Source organism: Vidua chalybeata, chromosome 21, assembly GCF_026979565.1.
Source record: "Vidua chalybeata isolate OUT-0048 chromosome 21, bVidCha1 merged haplotype, whole genome shotgun sequence".
NCBI lineage: Eukaryota > Metazoa > Chordata > Aves > Passeriformes > Viduidae > Vidua > Vidua chalybeata.
Genome location: NC_071550.1, coordinates 2,149,364 through 2,170,805, shown reverse-complemented (window position 1 = coordinate 2,170,805; position 21,442 = coordinate 2,149,364). Strand labels below are relative to the sequence as shown.

General features: G+C 59.5%; 2 protein-coding genes across 6 annotated transcripts; one reads left to right on the top strand and one right to left on the bottom strand.

The window, feature by feature from the left end:
• Positions 1-4: 4 nt before the first annotated feature.
• LOC128798490 (protein CutA homolog) lies at positions 5-11,030 on the top strand. 2 transcript variants are annotated; one of them, XM_053962060.1, is made up of 6 exons: positions 5-205; positions 5,017-5,165; positions 8,190-8,249; positions 9,387-9,432; positions 9,682-9,731; positions 10,190-11,030. In XM_053962060.1, the coding sequence occupies exons 1-6, from the start codon at positions 167-169 to the stop codon at positions 10,290-10,292; spliced, it is 447 nt and encodes a 148-aa protein (XP_053818035.1). In that variant the 5' UTR covers positions 5-166; the 3' UTR covers positions 10,293-11,030. The 2 variants fall into 2 exon arrangements, with proteins under 2 accessions (XP_053818035.1, XP_053818034.1); XM_053962059.1 differs by lacking the exon at positions 5-205 and adding an exon at positions 1,783-1,904.
• Positions 11,031-11,203: 173 nt separating this feature from the next.
• Positions 11,204-20,578, bottom strand: PHF19 (PHD finger protein 19). Of its 4 annotated transcripts, none has more exons than XM_053962054.1 (15): positions 19,673-20,578; positions 17,836-18,030; positions 17,470-17,551; positions 17,272-17,367; positions 17,078-17,178; positions 16,816-16,964; positions 16,460-16,555; positions 16,156-16,224; positions 15,737-15,857; positions 15,251-15,318; positions 14,988-15,158; positions 14,824-14,908; positions 14,510-14,595; positions 14,311-14,406; positions 11,204-14,014 (listed from the first exon to the last, which is right to left on the bottom strand). In XM_053962054.1, exons 1-15 carry the CDS (start codon positions 20,216-20,218, stop codon positions 13,666-13,668), a joined length of 2,310 nt encoding a protein of 769 aa, XP_053818029.1. In that variant the 5' UTR covers positions 20,219-20,578; the 3' UTR covers positions 11,204-13,665. The 4 variants fall into 4 exon arrangements, with proteins under 4 accessions (XP_053818029.1, XP_053818032.1, XP_053818031.1 ...); XM_053962057.1 differs by having other exon boundaries at positions 19,669-19,720; XM_053962056.1 differs by lacking the exon at positions 19,673-20,578 and adding an exon at positions 19,197-19,316.
• Positions 20,579-21,442: the final 864 nt, after the last annotated feature.

Sequence of the window (21,442 nt, the reverse complement as noted above, 5' to 3'; positions counted from 1 at the left end):
GTTGCTAAGGGCGCCCTTTGCGTCCGGCAAAATGTAAACAAAATGTCCGCGCGCCGCGCCCCCCTCGGCTCCGCCCCGGCGGATGAGGGGGCGTGGCTCCGGTGGTGAGGGGCGTGGTCCCCGTAATGAGAGGTGGCCCCGGTGATGAGGGGCGTTGTCCCGGTAAATGAAGTGGCGTGGTCCCGGTAATAGGAGCGGGGTCCAGGTAATGAGGGGGCGTGGTCTCGGTAATAGGGGGCGTTGTCCCGGTAATAGGGGCGGGGTCCCGGTAATAGGGGGCGTTGTCCCGGTAAATAAGGAGCGTGGTCCCGGTAATGAGGGGGCATGATCCCGGTAATAGGGGCGGGGTCCCGGTAATAAGGGACGTGGTCCCGGTAATGAGGGGGAGTGGTCCCGGTGATGAGGGGCGTGGTCCCGGTAATAGAGGGCGTTGTCCCGGTAATGAGGGGGCGTTGTCCCGGTAATAGGGGCGGGGTCCCGGTAATGAGGGGGCGTGGTCCCGGTAATAGAGGGCATTGTCCCGGTAATGAGGGGGCGTGGTCCCGGTAATAGGGGCGTGGTCCCGGTAATAGGGGGCGTAGTCCCGCTAATAGGGGCGTGGTCCCGGTAATGAGGGGCGTGGTCCCGGTAATAGGGGTGTTGTCCCGGTAATGAGGGGGCGTGGTCCCGGTAATGACGGGGCGGGGTCCCGGTAATAGGGGGCGTTGTCCCCGTAATGAGGGGGCGTGGTCCCGGTAATAGGGGCGGGGTCCCGTAATGGAGGCGTGGTCCCGGTAATGGAGGCGTGGTCCCGGTATGAATGGGCGTGTTCCCTTAATGAAGGGGCGTGGTCCCCTTAATGAAGGGGCGTGGTCCCCTTAATGAAGGGGCGTGGCCTCGTTCGGGCGTGGTCCCATCGGCACGGCCGGTCTCTATTCCCTGATGGGGGGGGGGGGCGGAGGTCGGTGCACGGCGTCGCCGTTTTTTTGGAAAAACTGCGATGAACGGCGTTTATCTGGGTTCGGGAACGGAACGCGCTGATCCCGAGAGAGCAGGAACAGCCGGTCCCACCCCGGAGCAGCTCCCTGGGCTGCGGAGAACGTGCCCCCCCCTCGTGCGTTCAGGCTGAACTTTCTCACCTTTTGCAGACAAACTGATGCCGTCAGATAACTCCTATGACTTTGTGCTTCCAGCCCTGCCACAGACTGCATCCCCCAAATAAATATGCAATCGATAGGCGGGTCCTGCAGGCTGGCGAGGGGGGAATTCTCCCGGCACGCTGTGGGGACAGACGGGGCGACAGCAAAAAGTTAACACGGGGGACAAATAAAGTTACAGCGTGAGACAAACACTGCCTCCGCCCCGCGTCCCTCACAGGAGATTTTGGGTGCAAACACCACGCCAGGACTCAGCCCCTGCTCTGGTTTCTATCCAGAGAGCCCCAGCCAGAGGAAATCTGAGGAAATAGCACTTTTACAGACAGGGAAATCTAAGCAGAGGGGATAAATGGGGTCTCAGAGCACCGGGGACTGCACTGGGAGCGCCCCAGCGCCGGTAGCGGAGGGACAGCCTGCACACCCCAGCAGTCTGACCCCACTTTTGGGGTGCCAAGCCCCGATATTTGTCCCCCCAGCTCCGCGGGTCAGGCAGGTGCAGAGGCTGGGGCTGGCAGGAGGGGACACGGCGCTGTCCCTCGTCCCACGCCGCAGCCCCGCAGCGGGCGGGCCCCAGCCGGGGAGGAAGGAGAGCAGGAGGAGGAGGAGGAGGAGGAGGAGGAGGAGTCAGTGCCGCCTGTCCGGGCAGCGCTCCCGGCTCGGGCACAGCAGGTGGAGGGGCCGCCGGCCATGGAGGGGCTGAGCCAGCGCTGCCCGCTGCCCCCCGCTGCTCAGGGCTGCCCCCGGCCCGGCCGCGGCACCGCGCTGCTGGTGAGTGCGGGCCGGGACACGGGCAGGGACACGGGCAGGGACACGGGGATGGATGGACACGGGGATGGACAAGGGCCGAGACACGGGGATGGATGGACACGGGGATGGACATGGGGATGGACACGGGGATGGACATGGGGATGGATGGACACGGGGATGGATGGACACGGGGAGACATGGGGATGGACAAGGGGATGGACATGGGGATGGATGGACATGGGGATGGACAAGGGGAGGGACACGGGGATGGACACGGGGATGGACATGGGGATGGACATGGGGATGGACACGGGGATGGACAGGGGGATGGACAGGGGGATGGACACGGGGATGGACACGGGGATGGAGACGGGGATGGACATGGGGATGGACACGGGGAGGGACACAGGGATGGATGGACACGGGGATGGACATGGGGATGGACACGGGGATGGATGGACACGGGGATGGACACGGGGATGGACATGGGGATGGACACGGGGATGGATGGACACGGGGATGGACACGGGGATGGACATGGGGATGGACACGGGGATGGATGGACACGGGGATGGACACGGGGATGGACATGGGGATGGACACGGGGATGGATGGACACGGGGATGGACACGAGGATGGACACAGGGATGGATGGACACGGGGATGGATGGAAATGGGGATGGACACAGGGATGGACATGGGGATGGACACGGGGATGGACACAGGGATGGACACGGGGATGGACATGGGGATGGACAGGGGGATGGACAGGGGGATGGATGGACACGGGGATGGATGGACACGGGGATGGATGGAAATGGGGATGGACACAGGGATGGACATGGGGATGGACACGGGGATGGACACAGGGATGGATGGACACAGGGATGGATGGACACAGGGATGGACACGGGGATGGATGGACATGGGGATAGGATGAGGATGGACACGGGGATGGGATGGGGATACAGGACGTGGGACACTCCCCGGGGAGCACAACAGACACCAACCCATGCCAAGCAACCATGGAAATATCTGTCTGTACCTTTGGTAGCAAACCTCTCCCCAAAACCATCCTGCAGGAGGGGTGGGTCTCCCTTTATCTGCTGGGAGAGAAGCAAATTTTCAAGTTTTTTTACACTCAGCATCACCACAAGTTGTGTTCACGTGGTGCTGTTCATTGGGGTTTTTGAACAGAATCTCATCAAAACTAGGCAAAAAGTCCTAGCACGGTGATTCTAAGCCTAAGGCTGGTTTTAGTTCACCAAAGCCAGAAGAAGTGTTGCAGAAATCTGAGTCTCTCTGCACTAAACTGGCATTTTGCTGCTCAGTGCTTTTCAGCGAAGTTCTTAAATCCTCACAGGGGTGTTTTCAGTTTTGTCCACTTCAGTATTTTGGCAATCATGAGTTTAATTTGTTTATCGGGCAGGAACCCTGACATTTCACTCCTCTTTTGCACCATCCCTTGGCAAATGCAATTATTCTGGGATAAAAGAGGAAAAAACCTTCCTTTTCATTAAAAAAAAAAAAAGTGGGGTGGGGAGAAGCACTGGAAAAAACCAAGGTATTGTTCATGTTTGTACTAACATTCAATCACAAATGATCCTGGGGATTTCCTCATCACATGCACATACATCTTACAGGAAGATTAATGATCATCAGGCTGAACAGGTTGGATGTTTGTTTTTTTTTTTTTCCCTGAGCAAGGAGCATGATTACATTTTAATCTGGAAAAATAGGTACACCAGCACATCTCTGTTTGGCTTGTAACTCACTGAGGAGCTTCTGGGATTTGTTGTATAATATTTGTTAAATGGCTTAGTGGGGAAAAAAGGAGCACAGAAGGAGCTCTAAAAATTATGATGAGGAGTCTTGTGATAAGAAAGAATATTTCCTCAAATGGACTGGGAAAGAGGAGACAAGCAATAGAGCACATCAGTCATTTTCCAAATGGCAAAGAGCTCCTGGCTTTGTAGTAACAAGAGAGATTTTTAATTCAATTAAAAAAAAAAAAAAGAAAAAGAAAAGGGAGAGATTTCTACATTAGTGCTGTAATGGCAGGTTTTTCAGAGGACAAAGGAGGGTGGAAATAAGTGGGAATATATTCTTAAATCACTGTAGCCGAATCAGGGCCAGATGCTGTTTATGTCAAAAACAAAACAAAAGACAAAGGGAAGGCTCCTCAGCACTCCAAATTAACCTCACCATTCCCACAGCATCCCTGCTGGGATGATGATATCTTTTCGGGAGGCTGTTGATGGCATGTGAGCACAAACAGCAGTGGAGGGGCTTGCCAGGAGCAGCAGCTCCTGCACAGCAAACCCCACTTGTTGCTGCTGCTCTGCTTGCCACGGGCAGAGCCTTGGTGTCCGTGCAGCCCTGCAGAGCTGGGCTGTGTACACTGAGATTTCTGTGCCCCACAGGCTCCTGATTCACTGTGCTTCTAGCAGCAGATAATTAGGATGAGATGAATTTAAACCTGCCTTGAAGTCGGGCTGTGGCAGAGGAGAATAACCTGACAGGGCAGGATGGAGATTCCCCAGGTCCTGGCACCAAATCTGTTTCCCATGAACAAATCACTGACATCCTGCCCTTCCCCTGCCCACATCCCCAGGGAGCAGAGGGTCCTGTCCCCCTCATTTCCCAGAGGGAAGGACACACCTCACCCCTGGCACACGGCTGAAGGATGGCTACAGATGTGTCCTGAGCAGGAGAGCAGTGCTGGTGTGGGAACCATTCCCTTCTTGCTTTTTTTTTTTTGCACTAGAAACCAAGACATTCCATGTCTTACCTCCTTATTCTTCTGCAGAAAACCAGTCCTGGCTGCTGTGGTTGGGTGCTGGGGTCTGGAACCCCCGTTGGTCTGGGGGTCACCTCCCACGGTCGAGGCCTGGGCAGCCCTAGGCTGAGACAGCCTCAACACTGCCCCTCTCCTGCCCTGAGCACGAGATTGGCCCTCTTGGAGGGGAATAAATCCCACTAGGAGCAAGTTCTCACCTTAATTTAATTTAACCGGTTCCTGCAATGCTGAGGGAAGCCTGGAAATGTCCCTCAAGCCACGGACAATGTAAATGCTGTTTTGCAAAGTGCAGTACTTCACCTCCCATTCCCCCCCCCCGGTGTTCTCTCCGAGGTGCTGACGCTGCTGGTGCTCACGTACCCCCTGCTCTGGGGGCTGGCTCTGCAGCTGCACTCCGCTGTCACCGGCAGCTACGTCCCAGGGACACACTCCATCGCCTTCGTCAGCTGCCTCAACGAGCAGATCGCCAGGGACATCGCCAGGTACGGCCACGCTCCCCTTGCCTGGCTGCTTCGGGGCTCCTCTGGTAGACAGGGACAGGCGAAGGGAAGATTTCGGGATGTAACAGAAAGCAAGACCCTTCCCCCCCTCATCCTGCGATGTGTAACCAATCACCCCTGAGGCATGCAGCCCCTCCTAACTCCAGTAGTTTTCCACTCCTTACTAACCCTAGCCTTACCCACCATCCCCCTTTGACGTAGAAAAGCCCCCTTGCCTATTTAACCCCACGAGGTGAGGTAATAAACTCCATTTGACCATCCACCACACTGGTGTCTGTGCATGTCGGTGGCCCCAGTGACCCGGGCGAGGCCGGGTCGCCGTGCTGTCTCTTGAAACCAGGTCGCCCGCCTTCTCAGCAGAAGGCAACAGGCTCCAAAGCTGGAATACAGCTGAATTTCTCCTTGTCCCTCTGCCCTTGCAATTCTAGGGGGGTGAGGCCCTGGCACAGGTGCCCAGAGGAGCTGTGGCTGCCCCATCCCTGGCAGTGTTTGAGGCCAGGTTGGACAAGGCTTGGAGCAACCCGGGGTAGTGGAAGGTGTCCCTGCCGTGGCAGGGGGTGGAGTGACATAAGATTTGAGGTGCCTCCCAACCCAAACCGTTCTGGGATTCTGTGATACCCAAGCAATGCTCCTTTCCACTGGCTCTGTATCACAAGCCCCTGCCAAGAGCAGCTCTGTCCCAAGGAAAGCTGACATTTGCCTCTGAAGTCAATGCCATGGTAACAGCAAGCAATTCTCAATGTGTTTCACTGCCTTGCATTTTCAAAACCCATTTTCATGACCCTGAATTTCTGGGTCCTCAGATGGATTAAGCTCCAACCTGATGTTCTCTGATCTGTCACAGTCTTTATTCCTCTCTCGAACAACACAGACAACAAAATGCCAGGAGGGATATTTATAGAGAGGGACAAAGCACAGTGCTCTGACATGAAAATAAAAGTATGAAAGGGGTCCACAACAAACACTTGTGAGGTACCACTCTGCTCACCAAGGCAAACTTCAGGGAATGAGGGTTTTCCTTGATTTTTTTCCTCCTTCTGTTTTAATATATGAGATACTTTGTGTGATATTTTGCATGCAGAGTTCTTTTCACACATCTGTCAGTCCCTGACTCAATGGATGGTCTGTTCAAAGAACTGAACCCGTGTTGACTGGGGAAGTGTTTATGATGGACCGTGAAGTTTCCTGCAACACCTCCTGCGCTGTTTTCCTGCTGCCCTGCTGCTGCCAAAACCCCTCCATCTCCAGCAAAGTGCTCCCAGACATGTTCAGGAACTGACAGGCTACTGAAAGGGAGTTTGTGTCACCTTAAATACTGCAACTGTATTAAGAAGTTCAAATAGAATTATGTCTGCACTGCTCCATGTCTCCTAAAAAAAAAGGAGCAACTGTACCTGGTGAAAAGAGCCTCAGTTCCTGAAAATGCCTCATCTTAACAGCTTTGCAAATGCTTTCCACTCTTTGTTCCTCATCTTGCAGGGAAGGGAGAGGAGATAAATCACTCCCCCTTGCTGAGATATGTGTACTTTGGTTGTGGTTTTACTGGTGGAGTAATTGTTCCTTTGTTCTGGAACTGGGAGCAATGAGCCCTGGTTGCAGGGGATGACACAGGGCTTCTACACTCATTTTCCCCCACTCCTCTTCCTGTGTTTATTCTTCCTTTGCACTGCTCAGTGGAGCCCTCACTCAGATGGATCAGTCTGCAAGGAAATTCTCCACTGGTTTAAGGAAAAGGGGTTCAAGCTTTGGGAAAGCAGAAGAGCTGCAGGCAGAATTCACCATCTCAAGACCTTCTTGCCAGTGTTTATCATTTTCTTTGCTTTTCTGCTTATTAATATTTAATCTCACTTCAGGGCAAAGAAACACACAATTAAGTACCCAACCCAAAGCTATCATGTATTATGCAGACATTTTCCAGAGATCACATTCAGCTTCTTACAATGTTCTCTCTTCCCCTGGTGGCCTCTTGATGCTGCTCAGCTTGCTGGGACAGAGTTCAGGATCTCAGGATCTCAATTTATTGGGATAGAGCACTGAAACCAAAAGGTTCCTGTGCTAAAGGAACTTGCAAGTTGCAGGCAGCAAATCCAAACTGATTTGTGCCATGTGTGACATGACAGGCACAGCAGGGGTGGCTCTGCTCGTGCTGCTGCACTTTGTTGGTCTAAAGATTAACTCAAGATGTTCCACGAGCATTAAATGCCTGGAACTGCCTACACATGGTGAGAGCAAACAACCCTGAGCCTCCTGGGGTGCTTTTCCTCTCCAGCCATGGTCCCCCCAAACTGGTGTTAAAGGTGGGGTCAATGCCTGGAGGGATGGCTGCCACCTCTGTGAGAAGGGCCAGGCACTGCTCGGGTCACCAAACACAACATTTGCCTCATTTCTTGTAAAAATCCTCCCTGAGATTGGTTCAGTGCTCTGTAAGCTCTGAAGTGTCACTTCTGCTGGCAGCCCTGAGCAGCTCTGCAGTAACAAACCAGCCCACAACTAACGGAGGCAGCCCGAGGGAAGGGATCTAGCTGGGCTTCAGATTTCTAGGATATTTCGGGCTGAAAAACCTTGATGATTTTAATTTCACAAGATGCACGTTTAGGCTGCTCTGGGAGCAAGGGGCACAGTTGGTCAGTGGCAGACAAGCCCCTTCCTTGTCCATCCCAGGCCAGGTTTTTGCAGTCCCACGGTTCAGTCCCTGCCCTGGTGACCCCACAGCCAGAGGGGCATAGGGCTGGCACTGGGCAGGGTCCTCCAGGCCAGGAGCAACACCCAAATCCCTCCTCAGCACAGGGAGGGTCCCAGAGCCCTGCCAGAAGGGCCTGATCTGAAGTATCCCCAGCCAAGGTTCACCTTTGGCTCTGTTTTCTCAGGGTAATAAGTAACCCAAAATTCCATGTCTCCAATGTCAAAGCTGCTGCTGCCAGTCCTGGGCAGCACAAGGGAATGTCCCCAAGGCTGGGGGCGAGCACTGAGCTGGGCTGGCACTGACTGCCCTCCTGTCTCCCCCAGGGCCATCATGGATAAGAGACTGGCTGCCTACGTGAACATCCTGCCCAAGAGCTCGGCCTTGTAAGTTGTGCTGGATATTCCCCAAGGGAGGGGCAAACCTGGGCTCTGCAGGGAGGGAAGGAGGGGTTGGACACAAGCCTTGGTTCCAGAAGGCTGCTGGGTGTGTTTGTTGTTGCAGATGGTGGGGACGAGTCTCGCTGTGCTCGGAGCTTATTGAGGAGGGCAAATGCTCCAACTGCCCGTGGGGCTCATTCATTTATTGGTCATTGGCTACACAGACATCCAGCAATTTAGGGTTTATGGTCCTGAGGACGTGGTGCATGTTATTAGAGACTCTAAAAAGCAGCCAAAATAGGGACCAGAAAAGGCCTTTGCAAAATTAAGCAGCTTTTTCAGGCAGGAAGAACAGCAGGTTTGACCTTGGAACAGGCCCAGCCCTGCTCTGCAGGTGTCCTCAGCTGTCCATGCAAAGGGCCTGCACTTGTTGGAGGAGTTCAAGAGCAAAGCCCCAAAACAGCTTTTCCTCACAGAAACACCCTGGCAGAAGCAAGGAGCAGATCCCACCACAGCTTCCCTCAGGAGGGGATCCCACAGTGCACCCCCATATCCCACCTGAGGGCAAACCCAGCGATGCCCTTCTTCCCCTTATCCATCATTTCCTACAAACCCAAAGGGCCGGGGCAGAGCTGCTCCTGCACAGCCCTGGCAGCTCCAGCTGGATCCTGCTCCGTGCCCTGCTCCGAGACACCGCGACGCCTCCGAGCCCTCCCCGCGCAGGAGCCCTGCAGGCAGATGAGATCAGGACAGCTCCTGGCAGCGGAAATGTTTTGAAAGGTCACATCTGACTCATGAGAAGTGCAGCTCCTCTCCTGCAGGGAAAGAGAGGAAGAAAGCTCAGCCTCCCAGCCACGATCCCTGCGGGCACTGTCCCCCAGCCACTGCTCAGAGCCACCAGCACAGGACAGCCCAGCCCCAGCAAATCTGCCCTGCCAGTCCCCCTGGGCAAATTCTCTGGAGGAGGCTCTTGTCCATAAAGCTGGGGTGCTCATTCATGTGCTCAGCAGTTTTGGGGCCAGCAAGGCTTCTCTGTAAAGAAATGGCCACGTGCAAAAAGCACCAAGCAGGGAAAGTAACCCGAGGGTTGGTATGGCTGCAGCAGAGCTGGATTTGCTGATGCTGCTTTTCTTTTAAATCCAGGTATTTCTGGAAAGGGGAACTGGAAGAATCCACTGAAATACTGCTGGTAAGTGATCGTTCCCTACAACACAAAAATCCCTGTTGCAAACGGCCCCAGCTGAAAGGGGATGCAGGGGGGTTTGGGGAGGGTGGCACCAACCTGCTGGGTTTGGGACCATCCCCCCGGGAGGAGCCCTGGGACAGCTCCTGTCACACCCCTGGCCGTGCTGGGTGGGGACAGTGGAGCTGCACATCAGGATCCCTCCATGCCTTCACATCTCCCTTGGGCTTTGTTTTGGTTTTTTACTCTCCACAGTTGGTGAAAACAAGGACGTCCAAAATAGGGGAATTGTCCAACTACGTCAGGTGAGGCTCTGGCTCCACAGGAGCACTGGGTGTCCCATCCAAGGTAGGCTGTCACCTCCTGCTCCAGCTTTGGGGGTTCCTTGAGCCCCGTCCCACCCAGGGGGGTTAAGTGCTCCTGCTGTATCTTACAAGCCAGAAAAACCCAGAGATGGCATCAGCAAAAAGGAAAAAGTGGCAGAAATATCAACTGCTGGGCTTCACCCAGCCCTCCATGCTGGATTCGAGGAGGGATTCTCCTCCTCACACAGGTTATTATTCCGTGACAGGATTTCCTGCAGCTCCCGAGGGGGGAGCAGTCTCAGCTTGGGGCCAGGCCCCCGGCAGTCTGCGGTAAACCCCAAACTCAAAGCAAAATTCCCAAAAAGAAGCTGCGGGTGCTTTGAACCCGGGAGGGCGCGGGGCAGGGCTGGAGCGCGGCTGCCGCTGACTCTGCTCCTCCGCGCCTGTTTCCACTTTAGATCCATCCATCCCTTTGAAATGCCCGAAATCATCAGCCTGCCTATTGACCAAGGAAACCCTGTCTACCTCAAATGGATAGAGGAGACCGTCCCACGGGACTGAGAAGCGCCAAGTGCAGCTCGTTTTTGGGGAGACCGGGACGCTGCTGAGCCGCGCGGAGGCAGCTTTTATCTTCTCGGGTTTGCTGTGACACAGGAGCTTGGGATCGGGAACCCTCCGCTCCTCGGCCTGCCCCGGGAGCGCTGAGCAGCCCGGAGCCGGCGCAGGCTGAGCTGGGGAAGGGCCGCCAGCACCGAAACCGTGGATGAGGATACGCGGAGATGTCCCTGTCAGGACACTCGGGGCTGCCTCGGGCTGTCAGCAGCGAATTCCAGCTGGGAGCCGTGGCCTGGCAGCCCCTGCGGTGCCGTGTGTCCCCACAGCCAGCCCTGACCCCTGCCTGGCCCCCCAGGCGCTGGCAGCCCCCCGCTCTGCCCCGCTCCCCCCCAGCCGGGGGCCGCAGGATGGGGCAGGATGTGCCCGTGCCGATCCCCCCGCCTCCCCTGGCGGCTGCTGGAGCCCTGCAGAGCCCCGGGAAGCAGCAAACGCCGCAAGGATTTAGCTCTCCCTGCCACGGAGAGCTCGGCAAGAGCCACGGCCAGCTCAGGGAGCCCAGGTGCCAGCGGGACCACGGCACTGCCCTGGCCCTGTGACCTACCCCCGCCTGAGCTGGGGCTTTGTGCCTAAGCCAAGCTGAACTTTGTAAAAGGATTCTCATGTTAATGGTTTCTGGGACATAAGTTAGGGAATATTTTCGGGTTATTTATGTGACTGGGAAGGGAATAAACAAGAGTTTCTTACCTAGGCAGGCTCTCGTGGTCACAGCTGGGCAGGAGGAAAGGACTGTCCTGGGCTTGGACACCTCAGGGCACACCTCACCTGGCACAGAACACAACCCAGCAGCACCAGCTGCCCCGTGGTGGGCACTGGGCACCCCAACCCAATAATCCTCACACTACAAAAAAAACAGTGACTTTGAAAAAAAAAAACACTTTTTAATTGTATATCAGACATATTAATTACAACTTGGGTATAACGAGAGGTGCTTACAAGCAGCAACCTGAACTCAGAAATCAGAAGGTGCACAGAGTTGTTATAAATCTCTATTACAGCGAATGCAAAATATACTCTGCAGCAAAAATACTTTTAAAGGCTCCACATTCAATTCTCTGCAAGAAGCCAGGAGAGGAGGAGAGGGAACAGAGGGGAGCCAGGGCCAGATCCTGTGGGTGCTCACATCCCACAGGCAGAACCCTGGCACAGCTCTTGGCAGCCCCTTGGAAGGGCTCCATAGGCACTGAGAAAGGGAAATATTTGAAGTGATCCTTCAAGGACCAAGCTAAGGCAGGACAAGCAGTTCTCCAGCTGCTGGACCCCTCCCTGCCAGGGAAGGGGGGACCTGGCAGCACCTCTCCCAAAAGGACAGGGACACTCTGCTCTGGATGAGCTGAGATCCCACAAGCACGGGACAGGCTCTGCTGAAGGACAGGACCCCACAGCCCAGCATGACCCACCCTCCATCCCATGGGACAGCCACGGTGGGATGGGGGAGAGATGAGGAGGACATTAAAAATATCTCTCTGTCTCTCTAAAGGAAAAAAAAAAAATCTAACATATTCATCTGATATTGGAATCTTTTTTAAAAAGCCAGCTGCTCTGCTCCTGCCCAAGCTGGCAGTATTGCTTTGTTAAAGGAGGGGCTGCTCCTTCTCTCCTGCAGACAAATCAAGCCCAGTGCTCACAAACATCACCGCTATGAGAGAGGCACAGCCAGGAGGCCACAGGGATGGCCACAGGGATGGCACAGGGATGGCACAGAGATGGCACAGAGATGGCACAGAGATGGCCACAGGGATGGCACAGGGATGGCACAGAGATGGCCACAGGGATGGCACAGGGATGGCACAGAGATGGCCACAGGGATGGCACAGGGATGGCACAGAGATGGCCACAGGGATGGCACAGAGATGGCCACAGGGATGGCACAGGGATGGCACAGAGATGGCCACAGGGATGGCCACAGGAATGGCACAGGGATGGCACAGGGATGGCACAGGGATGGCACAGAGATGGCCACAGAGATGGCACAGGGATGGCACAGAGATGGCCACAGGGATGGCACAGGGATGGCACAGAGATGGCACAGAGATGGCACAGGGATGGCCACAGGGATGGCACAGGGATGGCCACAGGGATGGCACAGGGATGGCACAGGGATGGCACAGAGATGGCCACAGGGATGGCCACAGGGATGGCACAGGGATGGCCACAGGGATGGCACAGGGATGGCCACAGGGATGGCCACAGGGATGGCACAGGGATGGCACAGGGATGGCCACAGGGATGGCACAGGGATGGCACAGGGATGGCCACAGGGATGGCACAGGGATGGCACAGGGATGGCCACAGGGATGGCACAGGGATGGCACAGGGATGGCCACAGGGATGGCCACAGGGATGGCACAGGGATGGCACAGGGATGGCACAGAGATGGCACAGAGATGGCCACAGGGATGGCACAGAGATGGCCACAGGGATGGCCACAGGGATGGCCACAGGGACCCCAGTACAGCCCCTGCCCCCTCTGTCCTCTTCAGCCTTTTTTGGTTTGTCTGCTGGTTTGGCACATTTGGGATGAAGATTCCTGTAGAAACAAAGGCCTTGGGCTCCAGTCTGTGAAGTGCCCACGGTGGTTTTAAGGCAAAGGAGGATTTTTTTTGAAGATCTCTTCCAAGGTCATGATTGTCAGAACAGTGAAATGAAGCTGGTGCAGCGCCACACACAGTCCAGGTTGCGGGGTGAGAGCACATCTGCCCCACGGCTGCAACAGCCACATGTGGGCTGATTTTAGGGCATTTTCCTCTGATATAAAGCAAACCACATTCCTTTCATGAATGGATGCTGGATGAGGCGAAAAACCCCAAGAGCTGTCCCCAGTTTCCCACGGGCACAGGGACGGGCTGTGAGAGCCCAGGGATGAGGAGGGGTTCGTGTTTTGGCAGCAGGACCCCCTCGAGCCTGCTCAGTCAGGCTGGGACACCGGGATGAGCCAGGCTGTGCCAGGCACAGGCCGAGGTCCCTCTGTGTGAGCAGGGTGTGGGGTGCCCCCCAAGCAGCTGCTCCAGCTGTGCCAGGGGGACCCTTCTGGAAAGGCCGGACCCCCTCACTGCTCTGAGCACCACCGGCCTCCATCAGGAGGGCACGGCTGGGCCACGCCCTGCATAAACGCAGCCAAGGAACTAAAAATCGTTAACATTAAAAAAAAATAGAGTGTCAGGGCTTCAGGTTTCATTCCTGGGCAGCCCTGCCTGGGCGCTGCCTCCACCCGCCGATGGCCGGGGGGAGGGACCAGCACCTCTCCTGTGCCTCACGGGCTGCCCCAGCAGCCCGATCTCCTCCGCTCTGGCTCCGGGAGAGGTTTCGGGGCTGGCGGGGTTCAGTAGGGGGTCGTGCCTTCCCACTCCACCAGGTACTGCACCTTCCCCTCCAGCGTCACCCGCCGTGCCAGCACCTGGTACTTCTCCCCGCACACCAGCCGGCCCGCGGCCCCAAAGTAGCTGCTGATGGACGACTTGAGGTGGGAGAGCGAGGAGTCGTCCTCGCTGATGCTCTCGAAGGTGTGGCTGTCGATGCCGTCGTCGGCGCGGTCGGGGCCGGCCGCTGCCTCGCTGCCCTCGGGGGTGGTCGCGGCCGGGCGCCCGCCCAGCTCGCCCCCTCTCCTCTTGGCCCCCGAGGCGTAGGCTGGCACTGCCAGTTTGCGCTTGCGGCTGCCCACGGTCCTGCGGCTGCCGGGCAGGGCACAGGGCAGGAGTGAGGGCAGCACCCAAAAAGTGCCCCCCCACCCCCCCCCACCCCGTGCTGCTTTCTGGAGGGAGCCAGGAATTTGGGGGAGCCCAGCAAAGACTGATGGCTCTGATCCTACGCCCTCGGCAAGTGCCACTCTGGGACCCCCAGCCCGTTTTGGGACACAGGCAGGAAAAGCTCCCCTGGGTGGGACATGAAGAGGGGAGACACAAGCCCTCACCCCCCCGGCCATGCCACCAGGACCCCTCCAGAAGGGGGCAAGGGGCACAGTCCTCACCTGGACTCGTAGGAGAGGCTCGTGGTGGCCGAGCCTGAGGTGCTGGTGGCATCTGTGGAGTCCACGTCCGATAGGAAAGTCTGTCCTGAGCTGGCACTGTGGATAGGGTGGGATGGGACAGGCTGGGATGCAGCATTGCCCCCAGCCTGGCACAAGCAGCACCCCTGGCCCCCCACAGCCCTGGCCTGGCTGCACGGACCTTTTCAGGCTCTGGATCTCATCCAGCGTGAAGTCGAAGATGCTGGCCAGGTGGTGGTTGGTGCTCCAGGCCGAGGTGAAGTCACTCTGTCACAAAAACGAGCTCACTCCTCACTGCCTGGCACAGGGGTGCTGCCCACAGCCCAACGCTGGCACCCTCTGCCCGGGGCCACCGCGCTCCTTCCCAGGCCCCGCGGCCCCGGGGAAGCGACACTTCCCAAAGCGAGGGACGTGGAGCTCTCCCTGCCCGCAGGAGTGGGGAAACCTGGGCTGGGCAGTGCCCCGCGGCCGCAGAGAGGAGGGGGAAGGACTCACGCTGGGAATGGCATCCTCCAGCAGGAACTTGGCCCTCTTGCGCCGCGCTCGCCGCTTCTGCTGCTGGAGCTGCCGCGGCAGGAGGCTGCAAACAGGGCGTGAGGGGGGCGCGGGCCGGGGGCTGCTGCTGCTGCGGGAATGCCCGGGGCAGCGGGGCCGCTCACCTGTCCTTATGGGCGTATTTGCTCTTCCCCTTCTTCTTCAGCTCGCAGGAGCCGCTCTCGCCCTCGCCGGGGGCTTTCTCCGGCAGCACCTTGCTGGGGGGGTTCGGGGGGACGCGGATCCGCAGGCGGAAGATGCATTTCTTCTTTTTGATCTCTTTCCCACACAGAAACCTGGGCGGCAGGGGGGGAGGGAGCAGCCCTCAGCCAGGCTGGCACGGAGCATCCTGCATCCCACGCTGCGGCCATCCCCGCCCCGCGCTCACCTGCTCTTGTAGCTGTTGAGGGCGTTGAGGAGGTGGGGGCCGCGCTCTGAGATCGGGGTGCCCGTGAGCTGCGGGACAGGACGGGGGGGCAGGCAGGGCTCAGTGCCCGCTGTGGTTATGCAAAATCCAAACAGACGGGGGAACCCGAACTCCGGCTTTCGGCTCCTGCCCGAGGCCGGGGAGGGAGGGAGGGAAGCCAGGCCCGGCCAGAGCCAGCCGGGTCGGGCAGTGCCGCCCTCGGGGAGCCGCCCCGTCCTGCCCCGGGGACACGTTTCCAGCACGCCTTGGTGTGAGTGCTTCTCCCAGCTCTAGCTCCCGCTGGGAAAGGTGTCAGGTCTGACACTCCAACGAGGAAAATCCCAGCGCAGAGGAAGGGGATTAAGCTCCTCTGGAGCAGGAGCTGCCATGCTGAGTGCTGCACAAGCCGGGGTGACATTTCTCACTCCCATGGCTGCTCTCCAGCCCAAGCCCAGGGTGTGTTTGTACCTTCCCGAGCTGCAGCGGGTCCCAGTGGTGGTTCACGAAGGCCAAGATCTCCTCGAAGTCAAAGTATTTTTTCTTGCTCTGAACACCCAAGTTGTAGAGGGCAAGATGGACGATGTCCACCCTGCAGCAAAGAGGGGCACATGGTCAGCAGCCCTGGCAGGATGGTGCCACCAACAATGCCCTGTTCTGCCAGTGCCACTACAACTCCCAAACCCACCACTGGAACCTTCCCACTCTTCACAGGGGAAGCAGCCCAGCCCAGAGGTGTATCTGAGCAGATGCCACAGCCAGGACAGCACCCCTTCAGCTTTGGGGAGAGGTGGCACACTGCCTGCAGCTGAACACCTGCAGGGATCAGCCAGCCCTGTGTCCCAGAGCCACCCGGGCACATCCCAAAGGAGGCAGAGCCCGTTTCTCACCATCTCAGGGGCAGGCGCTTGATGTATTCTGGTCCCTGGTTGCACACAGAGCAGAAAAACACATAGAACCTGGAAAACATCAGGGAAAGTGCTGGGAGTGAGGATCACCCCGCAGCCGTGCAGGGCCCAGGCATGGGCCAGGTGGGACAGTGCCAACGGTGACAGCAAGGCCAGGAGGAGTGGGGCTCTGTGGGACAGGGCCACCCGATCCATGTCGGTGTCAGATGGATCAGGGACACACCGCTGGGATGTGGCCGTGGGTGCCCCCTGGGAGCCAGCTCAGCCAAGCCCAGAAGGGCCGTACCGGTCTCCGAACATCATGGGGTCGCTGAGGCACTGCGTACAGGCTTCGTGGAACCACTGCCGGCAGCGGTAGCACTGCAGCATCTTCAGGTACCACCTGGGCAGGGACAGGAGAGCCGTGACAGTGAGGGCAGCGTGCGGCAGCCACCGCCCCGGTCCCCTCCCAGACAGAGCCCCAGCCAGGGAGAGAAAGTCTGTCCCTAACTGGTGTTTCTATACAAACGGCAGAGGCAGCGTGGGGAGCAGAGCCACTGGCCCCAGGGCAGTGCCCTGCAAGCCTGGGATCAAACATCCCCACCCTGATCCCACCTTCCTTTCCCCCACAAAGCCAGATGGTGACACACAGGCTGGCCTTACTCTCCGGGGCCCCCGCAGTAGCAGTAGCACTGCTGCTGGTTGGTGCGGTGTGGGGAGTCCCACTCCAGCAGCTCGGGGTTGTAGGACAGCACCATCTTCACGGCTTGCAGCGTCCTGGCAATGGCTCCTTTCTTCAGGGCACCCCCTTTCTGTGGGAGAGACAGGGCCGGGGTCAGCACAGCCACCCGGGGACCCCGTCCTGCCCCGCTGTGCCGGGGACGGGCAGCACACGGAGCCGGGAGCGCCGGGCAGCCCCACTCACCCGCACGGCCAGGGCAAAAATGCAGCGGCGGCAGAACCACGGCGTCCCCAGCGGGCCCTCGCCGCCGCTCGCCACCGGGATGTGGCACTGCTGGTGGTAACCTGCGGGAGGGCTCGGCATCAGCGCCGCGGGGCCGGCCCCAGCCTCGCCCGGGGTGGACACGGCAGGGCCCGGGGTGGGACACCCACACTCACCCAGCCCGCACTTCCCGCAGATGAGGATTTCGTTCCTGGGGCCCGACTTCTTCCCCAGGCAGATGCTGCACTTGGGCTCCTCCCCCGGGACGCCGGCTGCGGGACCAGGGTGACAGAGGTGGCACTGGCACATCCCCGTGCTGCTGGGAAGGGTCCCACAGCATGGCAGCGGGAAAGGGAGGCTGGGGCAACACTCACCATGCTGGATGTCCTTCCAGAGGACCCAGTACTTGGAGTTATCCTCGAACGTGACGAGGCAGCTCTGCTTGGAGCCGCTCACCTGCCAGAAGAGAGCAGGAAGAACGGCCGTGGGTCAGCTCCCATTCCCAGCACTTCCCTCTTTTCCTTGGTGCCCGATCCTGTCTCTCGGGGCTGCGGGCAGTCAGGTTTGGGGCGTGACACCCCGGGGCAGGATGCCAACCCAAAACGCCCTGCTGACCAAGGACACACCGCAGCCCAGGCCAGCGCCCCCTGAGCCACGAGCTGAGCCGGGGAACGGCACCGGCCCCGCTGGCGCTGGCACCTCTTCGCGTTCTCCCGTTCCCCCGGGGGTGCCCACGTTACCCTCTTGATCTTGCCGAGGTAGTAGAGCCCGTCTGTCCAGCGGCACAGCACGTACTGCCCCTCGGTCAGCCTGACCATCAGCTCCCGGCAGCCGCTGCCCCTCCGCGCCGAGCCCGCTGCCGGCTGGACACGGCCGGCGGCCGCGTACACGTCCCGGATCAGCGGGGTCAGCTCCGTGGTCTCCATCAGCAGAGCCTGCAGGGGACACACACGCTGTCACCTCTCGGCACGGCACGACATCAGCCGGGCGCAGCATCCCTGAGCGTTTTGCCTGGGAGGACCGAGGCTGGAGGTGGTTCAGCCCCACCAGCAGGGGCTCGGGACACTGCAAAACAGAGCCGATGAGACGGTTCCTTTCCACGAAATCCAGGGAGCAGCCAAATTCTTTGCTACTGGCGAACAAGAGGGAATTAACCCCCGACAGGCTCCCACAGCACTGGGACACGCCACAGGTCCGCATGGTTCGGTTTTGGGAAGGGGCACATAAGGAATAAAAGCTTTACATTTACTGTGATTTTAAAATCACCATTTTCCGCAGTTTTGCGGGCTCCCAAACCGCCGGGACTGCTGCAGGAGCAGGGATGTGCCAGCACCACCCACAGCGAGCGAACCCAGGCGGCCAAATGTCACCGCCACGAGGTTTGGGGTGCAGGAGGCAAAGAAACCACCCACAGCAGAGCTGCGATCCCGAAGGACACCACGGAAACGACTTGAAAGGGACTTTTTCTCCCCTTGCCGCTCCCGTCACGGCCACACATGTGGCCTCATGGCACCACGCGTGTCCTGGCGCCGCGGATCGCGACACGAGCCCCCTCTGCCCGGCCCCTGCCATCCATGAGGATTCTCCCGCTCCCCGAGAGCCCCGGGATGGGCAGAGCGGTCCCGCTGCCGGCAGAGCCCGGCGCCCACGAGCCGCGACACGTCCCGGCAGCGGCACTCGCCGGGTCCCCGCGTGGGAGCGCGTCCGAGCGCGGCGGCAGCTCCGCTCCGCGCCCCCGGGGCTCCCGCTGACCCCCGCGCTTCCCTCCGCTCCCCCGCCGCTCCCCTCCCCGGGTGTCCCGCAGCTCCGCGCCCCCGGTGCTCCCGCCGCTCTCCTCCCCCCCCACCCCGGCCCCGCGGACACGTGCGGGAGCGCCCACGCCGCTCCCGTGCCGGCAGCGGGACCGCGCGGCGGCGGCGGGAGCGCCCGGCCGGGTCCCCCGCGCCCCGGTGGCACCTGCCGGGGGTGGCCGCGGGCAGCCCCGAGCGGCGGCCGCGGCCCCGCCGCCATTGGCTCATTCAAAGGCGGCCGCGGCGCCGTCCGCCCGCCCGAACCGCCCGTCCCGCCCGGTGCCCGTGCGCGGGGCCGGCGCCGCCCTTACCGCGGTGCCCCCGGCGCGCTCAGCGGGCGCTCGGGGCGCGGGGCCGGGGGGCTGCGGGGCGCGGCGGGGGCCGGGCGCGGGGCGCCATCTTCCCGCGCTTCCCCCGCGCTCCCGCCGGCATTGACGTCCCGGTTATGCAATTAGCGGGGCCGCCCCCGCCGCCTCCCACGGGTCCGGTCCCACCGCAGCGCAGCGCATCCCCGCGGCACCCACCGGCACCGCACGGGCCGGACCGGCACGGCACGGCACGGCAGCCAGCGGCACCGACCGACCGACCGGCACCGCACGGACCGAACCGGACCGGACCGGCACCGACCGACCGGCATGGATTGGCATCGATAGGAACCGAGCGGACCGGACCGGCAGGGCGCATCCCGGCTCGGCACATCCCTGCTCGGGCCGGCCCGGTGCTCCGGAGAGCGCGGGCGGCACCCCCGGGGCCAGGACGGGGCTCCCAGGGTCGGCCACGCACCCACCGCCCGTGGAGAGGCACCGTCACCCTCTGCCACACGCGGGACCTCCCCGCCTGTCCCCTCCTGCAGCCAGGAAAGGGCTTCCCCCGGTGCCCCGCGTGGGGGGCGGGCAGGGGATGGGATGCGGGCAGTGCCCGCGGAGCGCTGTCCCGAGAGGGAACGAGCTGTTCTCGCCGGGATTCCTGGAAGCGGGAGCAGCCTTTCAGCTTTTCTCTGAATCTCACAGAGAAAATCAATCGCTGTAAAAATGCTTCGGTCGGTGCCAAGAAGAAATCTGTGGGGTTTGCTGTTTGTTGGAAAGCGATCCTGGAAAAGCAATGTTTTCCGGGCTGCTCGGGCCATAGGAGAGCTGATTCCCAGTGCGGGGTCTGGGCCAAGCCCGAGCAGGGTCCGTACGGCTTTTCCCGTCCGTGATGGATGCAGGGACGGGAGCTGGGGCTCAGACGTGTCACAAAGCTCGAGCTGCAAGCGAGCAGCTCCCGGGCGCCAGCGGGGAGCGGCACGGCACGGGCTGAGCCTCCCTTCCAACACCCGGCACTCGGGAATCATTTATTTAACCAAACCTTCCCACAAAACGCTGGTGTCAGAGTGTCGCTGTGATGCTGCACCTGCGGAGGGGACGGGAAAGGCGATTTCCTGAGCCGCGGGTCCGGCACGGCCGCCCTGCTGCTCCCTGTGCGGGGCTGCGTGAGGAAAGCCGTGTGTGCCAAGTGCGCCGTGCCGTGCCGTGCCGTGCCCCTAGCCAGCCCCGGGCCCCAGCTCCCCGTGAGTCACACCGGGATAAGTGTGAGTCACCTCAGGACTAAAATAACCTCTGCCCACAAGCCTCGGAGAAGCCCCGCTCCTCGCTCCGTGCCTCGGGGCTGCTGCGTTTGCCCGAAATCCCGGAGATTGCTGCGCTCCCGGGACAGCGTTCCTGTCCCAGCCTGTCCCCGAGGGCACCGGGGCAGCACCACCCTCCTCCCGGCCCCCGTGGCTGATGTTTGCAGCGTGCCGCAGGAATGCGGATGGTGTGACACGGAAATCAAAGGCTGGGTCGAGTTCACCGGGGGTGTACGCAGGGAGAGCCTGACTGAAACCGTTCCACACGGAGAGAGAGCACGGGAACATCGCGTTGGGACAAAAGTGTCCAACAAAAATGAAAAAAAAAAAAAAAAAAAAACCTCAGAATTTGAGATGTATCCCGTATTTTCTAACCGGAATGAAGCAACATAATTACAGCAACATAAACCAGCAACGTAATTACAACAACATAAACCAGATTTAACTCTGGTTTCTTTGCAGGTGCTTCTGTCACAGCACCCAGCAAGCCTGGCCTCAGATCGCACTGCAGTCAGCTACTGGGTGCTGCCTTTCTCTTCCTCCTCATCTTCCTTTCTCCTCTTTTTCCTTCTCTTCGTCCTCCTCTTCCTCCTCTGCACACCCACCTAGCTATCCCCTGGATCTCCCATTTCTTTGGCGCTGTGGGATCGCGGTCCCTGGCAGGTGCTGGGGCTGTGACAGCACCTGGAGCAGCTGGACACTGGTTTGGCTCCCAAGGCTGGGAGCAGGGCGGGAGGATCCGGCCGTTAAAAGCAGATTATTCTGTAAGCAAGGGAACAGAAATGAACGAGAGCCCCAAAGGCGGCGCAAAGCTGAGGGCAGCAATCCCACACCCTCCTCGGCCAAGGAGCGGGGCCAGCACAGGCTCCAGGGCAGGGCTCCCGGCTCCCTCCCCGCTATGGAATTCCCAAAAAAAAAACAGCTTTCGCAGAAGGTTTTGAATGAAGCCCC